The sequence below is a fragment of the Corvus kubaryi genome, unplaced genomic scaffold (assembly GCF_017639235.1).
Source record: "Corvus kubaryi isolate FWS band 111438036 unplaced genomic scaffold, C.kubaryi_AGA036_p1.0 124, whole genome shotgun sequence".
NCBI lineage: Eukaryota > Metazoa > Chordata > Aves > Passeriformes > Corvidae > Corvus > Corvus kubaryi.
In genome coordinates this window covers 2,117,476-2,134,578 of record NW_024580659.1, presented here as the reverse complement: position 1 = coordinate 2,134,578, position 17,103 = coordinate 2,117,476, and the positions used below count along the sequence as shown (strand labels likewise).

Below are 17,103 nucleotides of genomic sequence, written 5' to 3'. Positions count from 1 at the left end.
AGCTGGCATTTCCATTATTGCCCAGAGGAGGCTGGCACAGTTTCGAGCTCTCTATCCACGTTCAGTAAAGTCACAAAGAAATGGTGACAAAGCCAGGGGACACCCGGACTGTACCAACACACTGCTGTCATTGCTCCTCTGCAGGCTGACACCAGATCTACGGCAGCGTGTGGGACCTACCAGGGTCAGAGGCAAAGCTAAAACACAACCAGGCACCAGCAGATGTGCAAACATGCAATGAAGATGTTCAGTACTGATCTGGGGAGACACTCAAAATTATCCTAATGATGCCAATCAGCATCACTTAACAGCCCAGCACATACCACAGCCAGGAAAGCAGGAGCTGGACAGAGTAACTTGGGTAGAAACAAACCACTGGAGCTCTCACTGTGTTTTCCTGTACCCTGATCATGGAGATACAGGCCAACAGTTCAGAAACTGCAATCAGGTAAAGTCAGTTTCAAAAATAAATTACAGTTTAGTTTACTCAAACAGTTTGGTCTGTTTAGTCAAATTGCTCAGTTCTGAGTGCTCCACCAAAAAGTAAGAAACAAAGAGAAAAAGCAGAATAACTTTTCTCTATGAAGGAGAAAACATAAAGGGACTAGAGAAGTATTTGCTGTTCTCTGCTATGTCTGAGCCAGCAACAAAACAGTTCAATACCCTAAATAAGAAATGTATTTTCTTTGCATTGAAAGTAGAACACAAGGCATTCCCTAAAAAGAAATCTAAGTAAATTAGGTATTAATTAGCAATTTAAAAATGTACTAAAATGAAAGCATTTATGCATTACAGTTTTACTGTATTTTTATATTTACATAAAATACACTATAAACATTTTCATTATGATGTGCATGTTCTTTAAAAGTGATGTGGAAACATCACATATTCTTACATACTCAGAAAATTATAATGATCTCCTAATATAAAACCTGCTATATTAAGAGCCAAAGAAGAATGTATTATTCAGACTAGAAGATAGAAAAATTCTTTTTTTTGCTATGGAACAAACAATCTAATGCAAGACTGGACATTCTTTAATGTGCAGTAGCATCAGGTCCCATATCCCAAGCAAGCACTGGCAGAGGAGAGGGACAGGCAGTTACTGCCCTATCATACTGCTGTTACCACAGCAGATACCACAAAAAAACCCCACTGTCTCCTCTGTGGTCCCAAAGCACCCAAACAACAATGAATGCTCATTGTCCAACTGAAGATAGCTGCCAGTAAAACCAAAAGCAGCATCCATCTTAAACCATCTCTAAATGATACAGTAAAAACCAAAACATCTGGTTTACAAAATTAAATACACGTAAGTAATACATAATGACCACCTATGCTGGCCTTTAGAGACTTGTAATGAGGAGCAAGGGAGCTGCTGAAGCTGCTCACATCCTTGTACACTGGAGCTGGAAATGTTCTACAAGCTCCATCACACCAAAACACCATCTGCAGCTGTCAGGATAAACTCTCAGTCAGAAACTGATATTGTTCATTGCTTAGGCAACAGCTACAACCAAAGAAGCTCATAAAGATTCAGTTCTCTGTTTCAAGAAGGAGAGAGCTCTATTAATGTTCAGCCATGCAGCCCCGTTCTCATTTATTTTAACAAGCATTAGAGGAATGAAAAGAAATGAGACAGCAGAGCAATTAATAAAAATACCACTTGGTTTTAAGAAAAATCCTTGTCACCTAGAGACTGAAAGCATAGGGTTGTCCAAGTAGCACACTGGAAGGACAGAAAATCTTAAGGGATGACAGGTCTTCCAAAAAAATTAACATTGCCTCCTAGGTGAATGCAATACAGACAGGAGAGCTTCAACAGCAGCAAGGCAAATGTCTCACACCCAGAGAGAGGTCCCTTGAAAATGACAATAATGTCCATAGAAAAGATGGCACCTGAAAGTGGTTAAATCACTCCAAGAATTTAAATCACTAAAATATAAAAAGCTACATGTTTTTACAACGCTGCAATTTGAAAAAAATAACAGCTATCAAACAAGCAAAACCCAGCTAATAAATACTCCCCACACCTCCCAGAAAGCTGCTCTGATGCAATAATAGAACTCTGGGCTAACCAGGAATCAAAATACCTTTGATTGCAGCAAGAGCTAAAATCCAAAAAATTCTACATATCCATCAACTAGAAAACTGTGAAGAGGACAGTTCAATTACCAGGTAAGAAATAAGTGCCCCAGTAATATATATTAAACAGATACATCTTTCAATGAAGAAATCACGTAAATAACAAAATAAAGAAACAATTGCAGCACTACCAATCTCTTTTGCTGCACAGAGCACCCAATGTGCTCTCCAGTATCTCCTCCTCTGTTGCACTTTAGAAGGAACAAGACCAACCAACAGCTCCCTAAAGCTCGGGTAAGTATACTTGGAAACACACAGAATATTCAAAGCATGCCAGCAAGTTTGGCCTACCCTGTCTTAATAGCTGCAAAATTCAAAGGAATTACACACTGAGTGCAAAATATTTTTGAAATATATATATTTGAATGTATCAGGAGCTCTACAGATTTGCCCATTGTGAACATTTGAATGAAAGGAATTAGAGAAACTGCATTTCAGTTCCTACCAGCCAAAGCTGCATCCTCATCGCTTTCTGATCCATATTGCAATGCCATGGTTATTGCTGATAAACGATCCCCTTGGGCTGATCTTTTGTTACTATGAAAGAGAAAAGGTAAAGAAAGAAATTTAAAAAAAGAAAAAAAAAAAGAGAAAAATGAAAATGGAAAAAAAAGGAAAGGGTTATCATATTAACCATTAACAGTCACCCAGAGCGTGTAAGCAAACAAGTGAAGCTTGTGACTCCATGACCAGGAACACAGCCATGACTACAGAAGACTGGAGACTTTAACAGGAGAAATTCTTACCATGCCATGAGTCTGCCTCTATTTTATGAGATGGTCCATCCAACATAGTCAGAAAGCTGAGCTCCAGCTTACATCTTCTATTTTGTATACTTGAGTATTTGATTAATTGCAGGAGAAGGGCAATGACAAGAAGTCTCTCCCAATTAATAACTTGGTTATTTGATCCTGTTTTATTGGGATTCGTCTACAGAAGGAATTCAGCATACTGAAAGCTGTATATTCTATCTCCTCCCATTCCCCCATCCCCACCTTTGGCATTTTCAGCACACACAGTGCCTGAACACGAAGCAGCCTCCTATGCTTCCTAGGTGGAGTAAAAGGGCATCCACACTGGCTATGGTCTCACCAAGACTTCTTCAGAATCCCTCTCTTTTGTCCCAAACCTGGGGCACAGTATCTCACATCTACACTATAAGCTATGCCTGACATTCTCTGCCTTTCTACAAGATCAGCTCCTCAGGCATCTCCAGAAATGGGCTCAGTCTTGTCCTGCAGGAGCCAAGTGAAGACTGGGAAAAAGCAGATGGGCTGAGTGCATGCCTGGGCCCTACACTTTCCAATACATCCTTTCCTGCCTTTTGATATAAACACAGATATCATTCCCTTAGTTTGTGGGCCATCCCTCTAAAACACCCACTGAGCTCCTTTAGTCCATGACTTTGAGCTCCATCTGTCCCAGCAGTCCTGCAGGGCAGCAGTGCTGGTGTGTGGTGCTGGGCTGTTGCCTGATGAAGCCACTTCTGCTTCTGTCCTTGCTGTGCTTTGCCTCATTTCATCAAAAAGCCTTCATTCACCTGGGTCATTTTTATTGCAATACCATTTAGAGGGTGTGCAAGTCCACACCTGGATCATGAGCACATTTATATGTAGCACCTCTTCCCTGATGGCCTGAGGTGCCATGGGCTCCTGGAGCTGTAATTTACCTTCACACTGCCAGTGCAGGTCCACCTGAGCCACTCCAGCCTCAGCAACCTGACCCACCCCCTGGCTGCTCTGCTGTTGTTCAGTGGCCCAGCTCTTGGATCCACCAGCACCTACATGATGCACTTCCACAAGCAGGTTCTCTACCTGAGCAGCAACACCCAGCCACAGCTGAGCAGTCCAGGTGGCTTTATCCCTGTGCTGCCGGTTTCAACCGCTGTAGTCACCCCACAGAGCATTGCCACCATCCCTCAGTTCTTCTCACTCAGCAGTAACTACCATATCAGTGTGTTATCAGCATTTATCTCAACCTAATCCAAAGCACAGCACCACAGCAGGTATGAGGAAGAAAATCAAACAAAATTTTAGCATTTCCATATGATGACGACCCAGCTTTTCCTCCAAGGGCACAATTTACTTACCGATAATATTTGTTAGAAGAATTTCTCTCATCCCCAACACTGCCTTTACCCTGTGAGGAAGGACCTGTCAGCTTGGAAGCAGCCAAATTTGATGCAGTCCTTAAGGCAGGAGAAGCAAGCCAAGGAAAGGGGAGGAAAAAAAACAGGCCCACCTTAAACCCATGAAAAGACGCAGCAAGAAAAAAGCTTTATACAGAATCACTTTGATAGATCAGCCAAAAGGTTCAGAGACAGATGTTTGGAAGCTAAAAGGTAAGTAATACTGAGATCCTTTCAGTACTCCAGCATTTATGTGGAGTTTGTTTATTAAGTCAGAGGAAAGTAACGTTTAGCTCAAACATTGATAGCTGTACACACAGCTCAGACTAAACAGCAGTGAAAGCAGCCAACAAACTGTTCCTTAGCATCCAGATAAAGCCAATCATACAGGTCCAGTCATGTTTTATCAACACTTAAAGTCATTGTCAAGTTGGTTGACAGTGCATATTATCAAGCAATTTAATTTTGCCACTTTAAGGGAGGACAGTTAAATGCACCCACAAAGAGCAGTTCAGTATGGCAAAGGAGACAATGAGCTCTGCAATAAAAAACATGATTTTTAACACAGGGGAAACAGATAAAGCTTAGGTTAGTAGCATTATGATGATTTGAGTTTGAGCCATCAATGACAAACAATAACAGATGTAAATTCAGAAGAAAAATATAGAAAATGCACTTGAAGTGAACTTCTGAGGGAATTTTACCCAAATCAGCAATAGGTAAAGGAGAACTCCCCTTTCAGACAATAAAACATTTAGGAATTTAAATAAAAATAATGATTCTGTGAAGCAGATTCTTGAGAAAGAAACAAAAAAAAAGAATAATGATTCAATAAGAAAAGCAACCAGTGAAATACAGAATAGCAGATGAAAGGTTTGGTTTTCATAACACTTTTTCTCTCATCACAATTTTTTCTGCATTCGGCCCAGTATTATTGTAGCCTGCTTCAGGCATTATTTTTTTCCCCCAAGTTAGAGAAACAAAGAAGGGAGCTGTCAATTATTCTGACAGATTACCTCAGGATTTGAAGGTCTATTGAGAACACAATACATAAGAGAACATCTAGAATAAGGTAGCTGAGAAGTGGAGATGGCTTGGCAGTGCAAGAGAGGAATTCAGCTAACAAATACCAGTGTGATTTATCTGTCATCCCTTCTTACACAATCAGCTTTGTTTTCAAGAAAAACCACTGAGCCTCAGAAATAAATATGACATACACCCTGACATCCTGAGCTTCATCAATGGCCAACACAGTGAGAAAAATAAAATACAATCACAATTTAAATAGAAAACCTCTATGCCTATGTGTAATTCTAGTTACTGCAAAACAAACTCCTATGTATGCTCAGTGTCTGTAGAATCAAAGTCTTCTGGCACTACATATACTTTTAAGAAGGAAAATGATTCAACTACGTGTCAAGAATTACTCCTAAAAGAGTATTTCTGCTTTTTATTTTTATACACTCCAACAATGATGCACCCGACCATGGGAAGGATGCTGATGCTGAACAAACCAACCAGAAAAACCGCATCTCAAAACACCAAGCAGTAAAAATCAATCAGGCAACTTCCACTTCTTTCACACAGTAATCCTAGGCAACACTTTTAATACTGACACCATCTACACAGAAAAAATTAAACTACCTTTCAGTTAAGTAAGGGAGTGACAGTGTTTCCAGTTGTACCGTACAAACCTTTGCAGGAAATTATAACAGTGGTTTCCCATCACCAAATACCAAATACCAGCTCTAATACATAAAGAGATTCTACCTTCCCAACTCCTTGAATGACTTGTAGGACACTGCTTAAATTTTTTTAGATAAATGACACAGCTCATATTGGCAAACAATATCTAAACCTAGTTCTGAGTGTTACTCGTAAGTAAAAAGTTTATATGAGAAGGAATCTAATTGCATTTCAGCTAAGAAATATTTTAAATGACTGCATCACTTCTTCATACACTATGGATTTTCACAGGAAGAAAATGCTGCTTCCTAAGTAAAATCATCCCATGACACAAATAGAGCTATCAACTCTCATCAAGTGTTTTATACCTGCATAGTCAAGATCTAATCTCTGCCTCACTGATTAATAAATCCAGATCTTCAGCTTCCTGTGCCTCTCCTCATTACTACAAACTGCTTTTCAAACAAGAGTGGACTTCCCTCTAAATATCTTTTGCCCAAGGTTCTGTGTTTCTGCCCTTACCTACCTGTGAGCCCTTTGGTTTCAGCTCCTAACAAGGTTCAAGAATATCCAACACTTTTCATAAAACAAAGCACCTTGTTATTCCCTATTCATTTTCTGTTATTAACTTATAAACATGTGGTGGAAGTTGGCCATAACTTATTAAAGATCCACTGATACTGTTTTTCATAATCAAGTACATCACAGAAATATTTCACCACAGAAGTACTTCAATAAAAAAAAGCTTTCTTCCAGAAACTATTTTAACCAATGTAAAACTTTTAAAACAACACTAAACTAAGTTTTCAAGCAATTATTTCTCACTATACTTTCCACAGCACAATTAAGGGAATGGCTGTAGAGGTTTTTACATGAGATTATAAAAAGAGCTCTATTTGCAGTACCTGATTCGGAGACTTGACTTGGCCAACTCACTGTGTTCAATCTCAGCCTTTTTCATATTAAATATCTTTTTAATCGCATTTGCATCCTGTCAATTAAAAGATTTTTTTTGTTTAATGTTGGAAGTGAATAATATTGTAATCAGATATATCCAGCTATCTAAAAAAAAAACAAAGGTGTTTTTACATTTAGATATAAAACAATTTTGCATGAGAAATGAAGCATAGAACAAAGTCTGCCTGAAATACACCCACACAGTATTTTCACAGTGGCCTGAAAAAACTGAATAGAAGATCTGAGTAGTTTCAAGCTCATTTTTTGTCATTTTTGTACCCCAATTTTACTAAAAGCAATATTAAAAAAAAAACCACTAAAAGCTATTAAAAAAAAGGCAAACAGGGCCTTGAGAGCTTTATGCTCAAGATTTATTTAAGGATGAATCAGCACAGAAAGTAGTCAAGAAAATCTGAACTCAAATTGCACTATGAACAACTGAAACTAACCTTGAACACTTGTGATCCAGGCTCATTGTAGGTTTTGGCATTCTTTGCCAGAAGATCTATGTCCTTGGCCATGGCATGAATGCTTTTATAAGTTCCATTCTATACAACAAAAAGCAGAGGAATTAATATTCAATAAAGGGAATGTTTACAGAAAAACAACTTACTTATAAAGACAACAGATAAGTATCTGGAAAAAGTAATCAAAAAAAGACAGTAACATACATATATGCTAAGTCTTTATAAAGCTCATGAATGAGAAGATTGAAAAAAACACTTAATAGAACGTATTACCTTCATTTTGAAGAGTTCTGACAAAATGCTGTTTTAACTTTATTCTCTAGTTCAATTAGTCTATGGCCCATCCCTCACTACTACACAAAATGCTAGAATTACAGAACAATATTTCAAATTACTGGAGAAGCAAGATGAAAAATGCATCAGTACAAAACATCTATTTATAGCACTAGAACAGAAGTAGGTGATGATAATGCACGACCAAGCCTCGCTACTTCAATGTTTTACATGAGCAGCACTTGCCAAGGAACTGCTTTAAGCCATTAATCAAGGAACCTGAGATATTCTGGCTCAAAGCCAGCACTCCACAACTTACAATGCTTGATTTTCCACACAGCTACTTCTGCAGCACTAACCCAGCACAGAACATTGAATCACCACAGTGTGCAGGTTTTTTAATAGCAGGGGCAAAACACATTGCCTTTCCTGCTACAATAAAGTTTTACTTCTAACCATTCTGGAATGCTCACTGTTAAACAAGTCTGTACCCTGACACATTAATATGTTCATACCTGTATCCTTTGGGCAATAGTTTTAAGATCTATGGGTTCCTTTATTATTGCATAATAATCTGGATATTGCTGGAAAACAAAATTAATTTATGTGTTACTATAAACAGTCTCAAAGCTTTTGTCCTAACAGCTCACAGAATGAGCCATCAGATGAATTGCAGATAAGAACAGTGTAAGCCTCAAAATATGGCACTAGGCTTCAACTTGGACAAGCCAGGTCATAAGGCAGATACAAGGAATTCTAATTAATCAATAAACTGATTAAAGGACCAGTTCTGATTGAAATTCAAATCCATGGTGATGATTTTCAGAATATTTATTCTGCTGGCTAAAACTTTCACCACTGCTCTGAAACAGAGCTGTAAAAACAGGCAGAGTTTGCCACTGATGAGACAGAAATAGAGAACGGCACCCTGAGCGTGGCCATCACAGCCTGTAACATCAGATACAGAAATGTCCAGGCTTCCAACTTAGAACACAACCAATATTATTAAAATACTCACCACTTTAGAAGGAAGTTTCTGAAACAGTTCACTTATGAGGCGTCCTGAGGGGTTTGTGGCAACAGCTACAGCTTCAAGAAGCTGTTCCAGAATTTCCTTCAGGTAACCTGGAGATGACTGATGTAGGAAACAAAAATGACAAAAAGTTTCAATGGCAGCCATAGTGGAGTGTTTCAAGGAATCTACACTTCAAAGACAGAAAAAAAAAATCAGCTACAAAACAAGGATGCAACTTTTGAAGACAACATTGTTTATGTAGGTAAAGGTACACTAGAAAACTCTAATTTCAGGTTTACACTGCAGACTGTCAGACACACATCACACTGTTAATGAAAACGTGCATCCCAACATCACAAACACCAGGCAAGCCCAAACTTCCTCTCACAACGCTCCAGGAACAGCTGCACTGACTGAATGGGACACTTGCTGATACAAACCTCAATCCTGGCATGAATTCAAGCACACATCATATTATTCCAACTAAACCAGAACTCATATAAGAAACCCTCACAGCTTTTTTTCTGCTAGGCAAAAGTGAAACATACAATGCTGTGAAGTGATTAACTAATAAACTTGCATAAAGAAACACCCCTTGGGGCATAATTTAACAATGACAATATTACTCGATGCTTTTTCACCCTCTCAGAGTCACCTGACATCCACAGTTACAGCCTCCTCCTTCCCCAGTTGTCATGGCCACACTTACTAATTCAGAATTTGCTTGATTGTCATGTCCTTCCTCATCATCATCATCCTCCTCAGCATCACCTTTCTGAACAAATTCATTTTTTGTGCGCAAATACAGCTCCCATAGTTTGCAGGCAGCTTTATATTCAGGAGAATCTGGCTGCAAAAACCAATCAGACATTCCAGTCAAAATTCAGAGCATTCTCATCTGAGGGAAATTTTAAGTTATTAGCTGAAAGGTATTAAATGCATTCAATGAGTAACAGTAAATCTGGGAAATTGCTGCTTCATTTGTTCTTCAACAGAGGAGTTAAGAATCACAGTAAGCATTTGAAAATATAACCTGTATCACTCAAAAGCATCCAAATCTTTCAGAAAACTTAGCAATAAAATTAGCTGGGTTGAGGCTTGGACAAGCCAATTAGACAAATCTGGAGAAATCACTGGGTTTTGTTGAAGCACAACACCAGCATTTAAAACAGACTAAATATCAATATGCCAGAAATGTGATTTAAGCCAATACTGCTGTCATTGCATGGCACTTGAAAATTAACTTCTATAGAAGAATGCCAATAAATATCTTTGAAAGCACTGCAATGGTTTATACTCAGCATTAACTGGGAAATTCCAAAGAACTTGACAACATGCTACCACCTGGGTACACCTCAAGATACATCTTTTAGGAGAGGTAGGAGCATTAGTTAGAAAATGAACTTTCAAAAATACAGAGCTGGCAGTGGCAGACAAGCACGTGCCTATTAACATTACTGCCTAAGAACATTACCCAGAACAAAGACAGCTTTTCCACCCATGTATTTTTCTTTCCCTTTCCTCTGTCATTTAAGCTCTATTTCAGGTATTCCTGCTGATAATGTCACCTTATTACTGCTGATTGCACTCTTCTTACTTCACTCTCTCAACCTCTGACAGCTTGTAATACAAATGAGAAACCAACATGAGAACTGTTCTTAATCTTGCCGTATTAGGCGCTTAATATTCTCAGCACATTAGACATGGTGTTGTTTATGAAGAGCAGATTTTTAAGGGTATCCTGCTCCACAAGTCTGCTTCCCTCTGTATCAATGCAAGATGCTCAGGAATGTGAGACTTGACCAGAAATACAGAACACCTAAAGGCTGCTGTTCTGCTGTAGCACTGCCAATAAAACACCTGCTGGAATAAAGACCTTGACAATGAATCACTGTGCCTGGCTTGTATGTGCCATGGAACTTCCTGGGAAAGGTAAAAGGTGAAAAGAAGTTAAGTTTGTGTGCCACACCTCCAGATCACAGCTCCATAATTCTCTGGAAATGCCAACATTCCTTCATCCTGGAAAAATGGATACCTATTTTTAGTCTAATGCAAGATCTTCATGATACAGTTAAATGTTGAGCCCACAATTTTATAGGCAAAGGCAGCACACATTCTGTAAAACCCTGATCATTCTTTCCTACCATCAGGTCCTTTCCCCTCATGGAAAAGCCCATTAATGTTGGGTTTTCCATGCCGAATTCCTTGCAAAGCTCCAGGAGTACACAACTGATTTGGAAATCTTTGTACTTTTTCTGCTGGAAGCAGAATGTGCAAATGCATTAACATCTGTTTTTCAAGAAGCTACTACACACACACACAAGCAAAACAAACACTGCCTTTCTGAATGTCACCTGGTTACACCAGCTGGGTTATTCAGTATTTGGATCATCTCCAAAGTCAAAGATATGTGAAAGGCAGTATTAGCAGGTTTTGATTTGCTGTATCATATAATTCACCACACACAATTTCACTGGTTTATGGATTTAACACAACCTTTCATTACACAAGATTCATCCAATTTTTTTCCCACTTCCTTTTGAAAACTGCAATAAAATCCATTAATATCCATAATAAAACACACACCCAGTCTGGGGAATGGCCATGGGGGTTGTAGCCTTGATAACATTACACTCACATCTATCATCACTGACCATGACAGTGAATGTGCCTTTTTTTCATTTGATTAAGTAGCAAATGGAAGAGAAAGATTCAACACTCCTACTGCTGTTAGCTTGCTGTTAGTACAAACAATTCCTTCTGGGGGAAAAAAAACAATGAATCTTTCACCATTTCAAAGGGTTACACAGAGTGTGTTGTAAAATGGGAAGGCTTTGATAGAGGAGTATTTTTCTCACTTTATATCTCCATTTTTGCTTTTGATCTCTTTTAGAAAACTACATGAAGATCCTCCCCACATTATTTTACAATTTTCCACAGAAAAATTGCTACAGTAGGACATCTCAGAAAGATACAGCCAACATTATGGAAATATATGCAAATAACTGCAATGTGTGCTGTTCTCTTACCAATAGTACTTCAGGCTAAACCGAAGAGGTTTCAGCCAAACCAAGGCAGAATCTGAACATTTCTACCCCTTTTACAATGGATTAGAGTCTTTACATGTAGTTTGCTCACCTTATAGTAAGCCTTTGCATTGTTAAAGAGAAGCTGGAAATCAGCAGTCAGCACATTCACATCATCATATTCCTCCATCTTCAGCTTTTGTTGGATTTTCATTAAATCAATTGGCTGAGAAACCACTTCATAATAATCTGGCTGATTTCTGTTGCAATGACAAAAACAGGCATCATATTCCAAGCAGTAAAACCAAAACCACAGCACTAAAGCTTGTGCATGTTTATGACCAAATAAACCAAAGAATGTTCCAATATATTTTTGTTACAGCTAAAAGATCTGGACAGTGGTCTAGCAGTCAGCTCACTTTATTTATGTTCTGATACTGTCCTCAATTTTCTGAGTTTAAGAGAAAATACAGCCCCTTACTTAGCTACTGTATTTTCAAGGGTCACTTCTCTTAACCTTCCCAAGCTATGTCCTTAGTATTACATCCCACCACTTATACAGAGTATTTCATAATCAAAGGCATAAATGTTTCAGACAGGTGTCACAAGAAACATTTTAAATTAATTCAGTGTATCTTTTTATTTTGCTGAAAAAGAGATGGTAAGCACATCCCATTTGAATAATTACATCAAACACTTGGATCAAACACCAGTGTGAAGCTACGAGAAATGTAGCTTAGATTTTTCACAAATTATTGCTGAAGTATTTATCAATTTCCACTCCTCCCTAATTAAATCTCAGGTTCAAGGTTTAACCAGACCTGTGGTCTTACCTTCTCTTCGGTGCCCTGATGAAGAGCTCACAGAGGAGCCTGCCCTGCTCATCTTTGTAGTCTCTGATGGTGTTGTAGAGCTCATGGCAGACAGCAATCTGAAATGCAAGAGCAATGAAGTAAGGAAAAAGGAGACAATTTTAAGGAGGTGACAAACAAAAGCCTGCTCACAAAGCGAAGGACAAGCTGCCCATCCACAGCACGCCCTAAAGCAGAACTGAGAAGCAACTGGAGCACCTCACACTTTAGCAGGATACCTGACAAGTGTGCCAGGTACTGCAGAATACAGGGATCTTTATTTCAGTGCTAATTCTAAGTAAAATATCCAAAATGTAAATTAATTCAGTGCAATTCTCTCCAAGTCACAGGCATCTACAATAACAACAGGGGTTCTTCTGCCCTGCAATTAATTAACATTACACTGCTCATGCAAAGGCATAGCAGAGGCATTGTACACTTCAGCAATCACTGCCTGTGCCATTCTTACTCCTCCCTGCATTTGCTATGCAGACACTGCTCTCGACTTCTGCACAATATGATTTCAGCTCATTCTCCAACATCCTTCCATCTGCTAAAATCATCAGCAAAAAGAGAAAAGCAGCAAAAGCAAAACAGGAAAGAAAAAGATGAAACTGGGGAGTCAGTTTCATCCTAAACAAAGCTCAACCAAGGCAGGAACAGATTCAGGACCAGTGTACGTGTGCTACATATGGTCATTCATTTTACAGTCCAGCATATCCCACACAGGGATACAGTATCCCCAAGAAAGAAAGAAAAAAGGTGCAAGTAGTAAGAAGGTACTAACAGGATCTACAGTTGGGAGATTGGAAAGTCTCCTCCTCTTCCTGCTTGGGCCTGGTATATTGGTGGAGTGATGGGCATCATCGAAGTCTCCTCCGCTGACGCTGCTGGAAGGAGAGGTAGCTCTTCGCCTCTTGGAACCCATGGAATCCAACTTCTTCTATAATGAACAGAAACATTCTTAAAGCCCTGGCATTGCATCCAAGCCCTCTGCTGAGAGCTACCTGCAGAGCTAGCAAAGCTTCTGATGACGCATTCGCCAAATGCTACAGGTCAGTTAAGCCATTTCTGTAAACACCAACTTTGTGAAAATTCCCAAGAGTAAAGGGAAATCAAAATGCTCCTTCAGTTTTATAGTCACCAGTGACAGCAAGGCCAGAACTCCCCAAGCTCACAGTAATGGAGGTGAATTTAGCAGCTCTTGGCAGAATATATTCTTAAACTCCTGACATTTTCATACCCCATCCCATGCATGACAACTAAGCAAGAACCACTGTTTTCAACCAAAATGCTGTACAGAGACACATGCTCAGTTCTGGTATAAAAGCACTTCATTCCATGTCAAACTAAGAAAAGACAAAAAACAGACCAACAAAGAAAAGAAACCCAAACAAACAACCAAAACAAATTAAAAATGTAAAAGGGCCACAGAATACCTTGTGTTATATTCAAGTGAAAAAGAAGTCTGGACCACTGTGGGACCTCCCACTCCCACTTTATGTGTGGGATGAATGGCTCAACCATGGAGAAACAGAAAAAGCCCCCTCCTCTTTTGGCCATAGTTTTGCATTTACCAACACAAGCAGTGACAGATGAATAACCACCATCCAACAACTATGGTAATTTATGGAACAAGTTGTTGGCTCTTGCCCAACTTCCAGTGACAGCATCAGAAAAATATCTTTATTTGTGGCTATCTCAAAGGCTGAGGACAGAACAGATGCATCCATCCCAGCCTATCCCCATTTTCCAACCAAATCCCGGGATTTCTTTTAGGAGGCACTCAGGTGATTGACAAGGTATGGCAGCACAACATAACTGCATTAAAGCATTTTTGTTAGAGACAGAGATAACTTCAGGCACACACACGAGATGAATAAGGTAGGAATAATTAACAGTTAGGAAAAAGAAAAGCAAAAGGGCAAGGCAGAGGAATGGAGATACAATCAATAATTTACCAGATTTACCAGAGTAGAACCAGCACCTCGAAAAGCCAGTCTCCTCATAGTGTCTGATGGCCAAGTACAGATACTGCAAGAAGGTGACACTCTAAGAGTGGCAAACCAGTAATGGTGTTAGTACAGCCACAACTGGAAGACAAGAAAAAGGAAAGAGAGAGAGAAGAAAATTCAGAGTAGGTAGATAAAGAATAAAGTCAAAGAATAAAATGGATAATTAGAGTGACAGAGAAAAAAGCAAGAAACAGAAGGCAACTTTTTTTAGCCCAGCAGAAACTCTACGAAGTAATTTTGTACACAGAATGCTAGACACTTCTGTCATTGTCACAGTAAAAATATATTTCTCTAATGTTCCTGAATATGCATTACAGATTTCACAGCCACTTGCTAGAGAATGATTCATCAAGCAGAGCAGAGAGTAAACAGAAGTGATATCTGACCTGAGAGTACAAACCAGAGAGCTGTAAAAGTTACAGAATGCAAAGCAGTACAACATAACAACATAATCTTAAGGTCAACAAATACTTAAACCTCCATCACCCTTCAGAGTGGATTTTTATACTCAGAAGTAAGCAGTAAGTATGCAGCCATACACTAAAAATACACTGTTTCAATTTCTAAGCAGTCTCCAAGTTTGAGTTTTTTCCCAGAAATTCCATGTGAAATATACAGAACCATTTTATGGCAAAATGTTTGCTTCTATGTAGTTCATCCAACTCCTGCCTTCAATCAAACCCCAGAGAGATTCTTTTCCTGTTCAGCACTCTGGACATTTTCATAACACGGATGTGCAGAGAAGCTCTGTGCTTTATTGGCAGGCAATTCATCTGGGGAACTGACAACCAGCCTCATGCTTTGGCACTGCCTCCAACTTTCATCTGAGAGCCACAGTCTGGAGTGGCTCACCCAGGCACGTGCTGGGAAACACAAGCCCTTGGTTGTGGAAGAAAGGCAGGAGGGACTACCAGAATCAATAACTCTGCTTCAACCAGGAACCCAAAAGTACACTCAGTCCAGTCCCATCCTGAAATAAAGATTTGGGAACCTCATAACCGGCACCTGCCTGCAAACTGCACATCAGCTGCTCCATGCCCGCTATGTGAAGCACAACGCTGTGGCTCAGCCATACTCTGACACTGGTGTGATCAAGACACCCTCACCACTCACACACAGCCTCCAAAACACACTTTTCCCCTCTAATAACCGTGCAAAACACGTGTTAGTCTGGACAACATCACAAACACTCAGTGAGAGACCTGCTGATGTACAACTCTTACTGAAGGTGAGGCTCCAAAACACAAACTTCTCCCTAGATTTCCACACTGCTAAGCACAGAGAACTCTGCTGTGCACAGAAACACACTGTTTTACTGAAGAACCTGTCTCCCAGAGTTTCTTCTGCAATCTCACTGCTGGCTCACAAGCCTCTCGACAGTCACACCAAGAATCTCCACCACTACAAATGAGCCACCTCCAATGCAACAGGAGCCTGAGCATCTCCTTAGTAATTGCCCCCACCAGCCATAAAAATGTCACAAAACCACAGCAAGAAATGCTTTGGCCATTACTAATTCACGTGTATACTGACACATACACAACGGGGGAAAGGCTGTCTGTTCCAAAAGCTGCATAGACTGACCACAAGTGTCACCCACTCCAACCTCGCTACACGAACAGGTTTTAAACATACTGGACATAACACACTTAAAATAAAACAATGCATTCTAGCACACGTTTCGTTTTCTGCCTCTAGGTAGAGGAGAGCTAAAAGCCCATAGATACCCCGGGTAGTACTTACTGCTATCAGGATCTCCCACATTTCACCAGACACACTAAACATGATAAATTTAGCAAAGGGAACAAGGGAGGGAAACGCAGCCAGAATTTCCCCTAGTTACCGATCCCATTGAAACCTGCTACGGGATGGGAAGAGGGGGATGGCAGCAACCAGGCACTGTAAAAGGGCAAAGCTGGCGAAAAAGCGATAGGGACAACACATCCATCGTTTTATCAACACCGGGACAAGAAACAAAGATGCCAAATATGTAATTTCCCCGAAGCGCCGGAGCCCCTGCCCGGGAGGTGAGGTGTTATTCCCGGCAGGACACAAAGAAAACCCCTTTCCCGGCACGGGCGGACAGGAGAGTGTCCCGGGTCCGCCCCGCGTTACCACCACACAGGGCAGGACCCGCCGCTGTCCCCAGGCCCGCTCCGGGAGCAGCCGCTGTCACCCCTCGGGCCCGGCCCGGCGCCGGGACGGGGAACACGGCGGGAACGGGGCGGGAAGGGCTGAGGCGCACCCGGGCCAGGGTCCGGGGACCGGGACGGCGACAAGGCCCAGGCCCGGGACAGGTGACAGGGGCAGGCGCCGCTCGGCGCCGCGGGGCCGCTGCGCGCTCGGGCGGCGCCGCCACACAAAGAGAGGCAGCGGCCTCCAAGCTCCGGCCCGCGCCCCGCCCGCGCCGCTCACCCCGCCGGCTCCGCTCCGCCTCCCGCAGCCGCGGCCGACCCGGGGTGGGTGCGCGGCGTCCGCCCGGCCCGGCCCGTCCCGTCCCGCCCGTACCGCCCGTACCGCTGGATCTTGTAGCGCTTGTG

General features: G+C 40.9%; 1 protein-coding gene across 16 annotated transcripts in view; it reads right to left on the bottom strand.

Moving 5' to 3' along the window:
* The window catches only part of PBRM1 (polybromo 1), a 56,360-nt gene extending 39,283 nt beyond the window's left edge, over positions 1-17,077 (bottom strand). For 2 of the 16 annotated variants that reach the window (XM_042019374.1, XM_042019462.1), the window contains exons 1-12: positions 16,979-17,054; positions 14,510-14,641; positions 13,336-13,491; positions 12,531-12,628; positions 11,810-11,957; positions 9,381-9,521; positions 8,675-8,791; positions 8,172-8,240; positions 7,366-7,464; positions 6,865-6,950; positions 4,235-4,333; positions 2,591-2,682 (exon numbers count right to left, since the gene is read on the bottom strand). In XM_042019374.1, coding sequence (XP_041875308.1) covers positions 2,591-2,682; positions 4,235-4,333; positions 6,865-6,950; positions 7,366-7,464; positions 8,172-8,240; positions 8,675-8,791; positions 9,381-9,521; positions 11,810-11,957; positions 12,531-12,628; positions 13,336-13,491; positions 14,510-14,557 — 1,153 coding nt within the window. In that variant the 5' untranslated portion in view covers positions 14,558-14,641; positions 16,979-17,054. The other 14 variants (XM_042019396.1, XM_042019470.1, XM_042019403.1 and 11 more) reach the window with 11 other exon arrangements.
* Positions 17,078-17,103: the final 26 nt, after the last annotated feature.